We start from the raw sequence: 3,786 nt of genomic DNA, 5'->3' as shown, positions 1-3,786 counted from the left end.
CGGAACATTTGAACCATCAAGGGCCCACCGAAAGATGTACTTTTGGGGCTAGTATTTGCATCAGTTGATGTAGCTACAGTATAGGGACGAACGTTCTCCCTGGTGATGACACCACCGCGAAATTCCATTCTTGTTCGGTTCTAAAGAAACCTGTACCTCAAGACACAAAACGTGCATTCTGCAATGGCTATTCCCCAGGTTCGAATCTCACTGAGACCAGTGGGGGAGTCATCGGCCTCCTCGACATGTTAGGAGTGAGCGTGGTAGACTTGGCTCATCTCATCCAACAAGAGGTCTAATGCGTGAACTTCGTCGCCGACTTGTTGTTGGAGACGCGACACGATAGCAAAGGAGTCCATGGGTTTCTTCAAAAAAGTGATTGTGAGTTATCACTACGCGCTACTCCGAGTAGGTATTTGGTGTAGAGTCGCAGCAGATATTCACTGTCAGTTGTGTAGGATATTGTCATATAGGTTGTAAATGTGGAATAGCGTTGCCATATTGTTTTTGTATCGGTTTATTCTTCAATGACGCAGTCTTTGATCATTTGTTCAATCTCTTCGTCATTTACAACGTTAGTTCGATTTTAGCCAATCCTATCACATTTACATATTTTAATTCTATTTATATATTGATGTACAGTATTATTGGCAATCACTGATCAAGAAATTTGTAAGAACAAGAGGTCTATTAGACCTCTTGTTCACTAATAACAGTAAATCGAGAAAGTCACCAAGTTGTCAAACCCCAGATTCTGCTCCTTGAATCTTTATATCTTGGTTTGATTATATATATCCGTATTATTCAAAACAATGTGGTGTCCAATGTAGTGTTCTTATTGGCTAGTGTTGTGTTGTTGAGACCAAACCTACCTGATCAAGTACTACTGTTGTACTACAGTAGTTTTCAAAATGGGCAATCAAAACGCTCCCCAACTAATTCCAAAATTTATTTACTTAGAGTTAGAAAAAAACGAAAAATGGGGTGACAAAATATTTCGTCCATTTTCTACCCATTCAATGACCATGATTGATTGGACATAAATCATTAGACTAAGATGCATGCTGATTGGTCAATAGCACAGTCAAATAGCCATTTTGGTAATGCAGCCCAGCAAACCCAGTGGTTCGCGCAAAGCTACATACTTCGAAGTAAGTACTTATACCCGAGCCGAGCTCATAATGAGTTGGGGAGCGTTTTGATTGGACAATGCCCTTTTTGAAAACTACTTGGAACAGGCTCTAATTGTGTTGTGTTGTTGAGACCAAACCTGAAAGCCAATAAGAACACTACATTGGACACCACATTGTTTTGAATAATACGGATATATATAATCAAACCAAGATAAAATGATTCAAGGAGCAGAATATCGAGTTTCACCACTTGGTGACTTTCTCGATTTACCCAAATTTGGACTTTTGTGCTGATTCGCCAAATCTATCGATTCTTCGTACTGACGTTTGTATGTAAAGATCTGCTATATCACACTAATTTCAGTGACACATTAATTCGATGTTGACTTGGTCGAAGAGTGAATTTGATTGGCCTCTTGATCGCGTTCTGGGCTTTGATTGGCCGATCGATTGTATGCCGATTTGGTGCTGATTATTCCCAATTTCGAATCGTACAGTAAGAATGCAGGGAGGAGAACCGAACATACTTATTGCAAGTATGAGTAAGACTAATAACCCCAAAAAGATCTGGATCAGGCGTAACATTATGCAATAACCAAGCAAGCAGAATACAAATTTTAAGTTTTATACCACATATCACAGCATGATATCATACATATAGTTGTCGTCACCATTAAGATGTCGTAGGTCCCGTACAGTATTCTACGATGAAATCCCACCCTTGCCACCACTACAGTAGGATTTCCCGACAAAGTCGACCCATCATGAAGCTGCTGCTTGTGTGGGGAACATGGGCTGCTCAATCTGCCTATTTCGTGGACGAAGTCATAGCCCAATCCGGCATTACTGTACAGCCGTCTTTCTTTCCTATCAACACCACTCGACCTCCTCCACTCACCACGTTGCCTCGTCAGGCCAAGTCGGCACCTCAGCCCACGTCGCCACCTCAGCCCACGCCATCACCTCAGCGCACGCCGCCTCCTCAGCCTAAGTCTTCGCCGTCACCGACCTCTTCTTCTCTGGTCCCCATTCCCAGCACTTCTTCCATTGCTCCTCTATCTACGCCCATCACCACGACGGCGACGCCACCGCCATCACCGTCTCATGTTCCTACTTCACCTCTGTTGTTGTCACCTCCAATTTCCTCGCCTCTACGGCAAGTCTCGTCCACATCTACTCCACGAACGACGCATGGGATGGTCCCGTCTTCATCGCCATATCTCGGTGCATCTACACCCAGCCCGTCCTCCTCCACTGCTCTTCCCATCAAGGCATCCACATCCAACGCACCAACCGACTCCCCGTCACTTCCTCCTGAGGCAGCTATGATCGATGACTCCACTTCTCAGCCATCATCGACTACTTCCAGCATAATAAACCCTGTCACTGGCACCCTACCTACCGAAGTCGATTCACCTTCCTCCATCAGCAACAGCAGCAGCAGCAGCATCGAGGCTGTGCTCGGCGTGGTCGTTGGTATCTGTGTGGTCGTGTCCGTGGTAGTGTTTCTGGTCGTGCGAAGCCGCCGTCGGGAAGCGTCCAACCAACGCATGACCACCGACCAAGCCGTCCTCCCTCCTGAAACCCGGGGCAATGAGTCGGGTTGGGATTTTTCCCCACAGCACCCCGTCTATATCGATCCAGACACCGGCCTCGTCAAACGTGGCCCCCACGTCGCGCTGTTTTCTCCCGCAAGCAGTACGTCCACTCGGCCCAGCCACATGGAGCCATCGTTGGGAAAAATCCCATCGTCGAACACTACACGCGTTGGATTCGGGGAACCTTCCTCAGCTGGGGCAAAATCTGCCGTGATGACGACGCCCAAGGCAAGCCAAGGGTGGGTAGCAATGCAGCCCCCTCGACGTTTGAATGGGATGGTCCCAACTGCCCCTGCTATTACTACTAGTACGAGTACTACTAGCCCCACGGAGGATGTGATTGTGCTTGACCAGCCCCGCTGTGAACGAATTGAACTCCAACAAGTGCTGTCGTCGCCAGCTTCGTCGACCCAAACTACGTTTTCCTTGTAAAATCCGTGTGAAAAAGCAAACTATGTATCTGTCGAGTTTGTGTTTGTTCAGTTACGTACAAGTTCTATAAGATTATATTTTTAAGTCGATTCGTAATTGGAGTCGCCAGTAGAATCGAATACAGGGAACGACGCTAAAGTGTGCCGCGGAAAATGGGCACAGTTCATTTTCGAATAAGCCAATCAAGTAGCTCTATTTCACAAACTGATTTATGATTGGTAAATATTATGTTTCGAGCGGCAAGATTGAATTAAATTTGATTGCCTGGGAACTCCACAAATCGGGGAAAATGATCATCATTCTACTTTTCTTTCTTGGATCTCTACCACAAAGTTACAGTTACAGAAATTTGTAAGTGAACAAGAGGTCTACTAGACCTCTTGTTCAGTGATTAATTGAGTTTTGGATTATCATTTTTAAGACATTCCTCCGCGAGGGCCGACACTAGAACCACATGTTATGGAACCGCTTCACCAATTGTAACGCGCCTGCTCGACCAGGGGCGGTGTGTAATCTTCGGTTTTTACTTCGCTCAACGCTTCATATGGTGCATTTCATCTAAAGACTACAAATCGGCCATCCCCAGGAGGAGGCGTTTTAGTTTTAACGCCTCGGTTCTTTCA

At 45.7% G+C, this 3,786-nt stretch overlaps 1 protein-coding gene across 1 annotated transcript; it reads left to right on the top strand.

Moving 5' to 3' along the window:
* The first annotated feature begins 1,875 nt into the window (after nt 1-1,875).
* H257_06887 (hypothetical protein) lies at nt 1,876-3,198 on the top strand. Its single transcript, XM_009832261.1, has one exon. The coding sequence runs from the start codon at nt 1,898-1,900 to the stop codon at nt 3,161-3,163; it is 1,266 nt and encodes a 421-aa protein (XP_009830563.1). The 5' UTR covers nt 1,876-1,897; the 3' UTR covers nt 3,164-3,198.
* Nucleotides 3,199-3,786: the final 588 nt, after the last annotated feature.

The sequence above is a fragment of the Aphanomyces astaci genome (genome assembly GCF_000520075.1).
Source record: "Aphanomyces astaci strain APO3 unplaced genomic scaffold supercont1.14, whole genome shotgun sequence".
Classification (NCBI taxonomy): Eukaryota; Oomycota; class Saprolegniomycetes; order Saprolegniales; family Verrucalvaceae; genus Aphanomyces; species Aphanomyces astaci.
The sequence above is the reverse complement of the archived record's forward strand: the minus strand, read 5'-3'. Positions and strand labels throughout refer to the sequence as shown.

Coding starts and splice junctions, on each gene's coding strand:
- H257_06887 (XM_009832261.1), top strand. CDS start 1,898: ATGAAGCTGCTGCTTGTGTGGGGAACATGGGCTGCTCAATCTGCCTAT.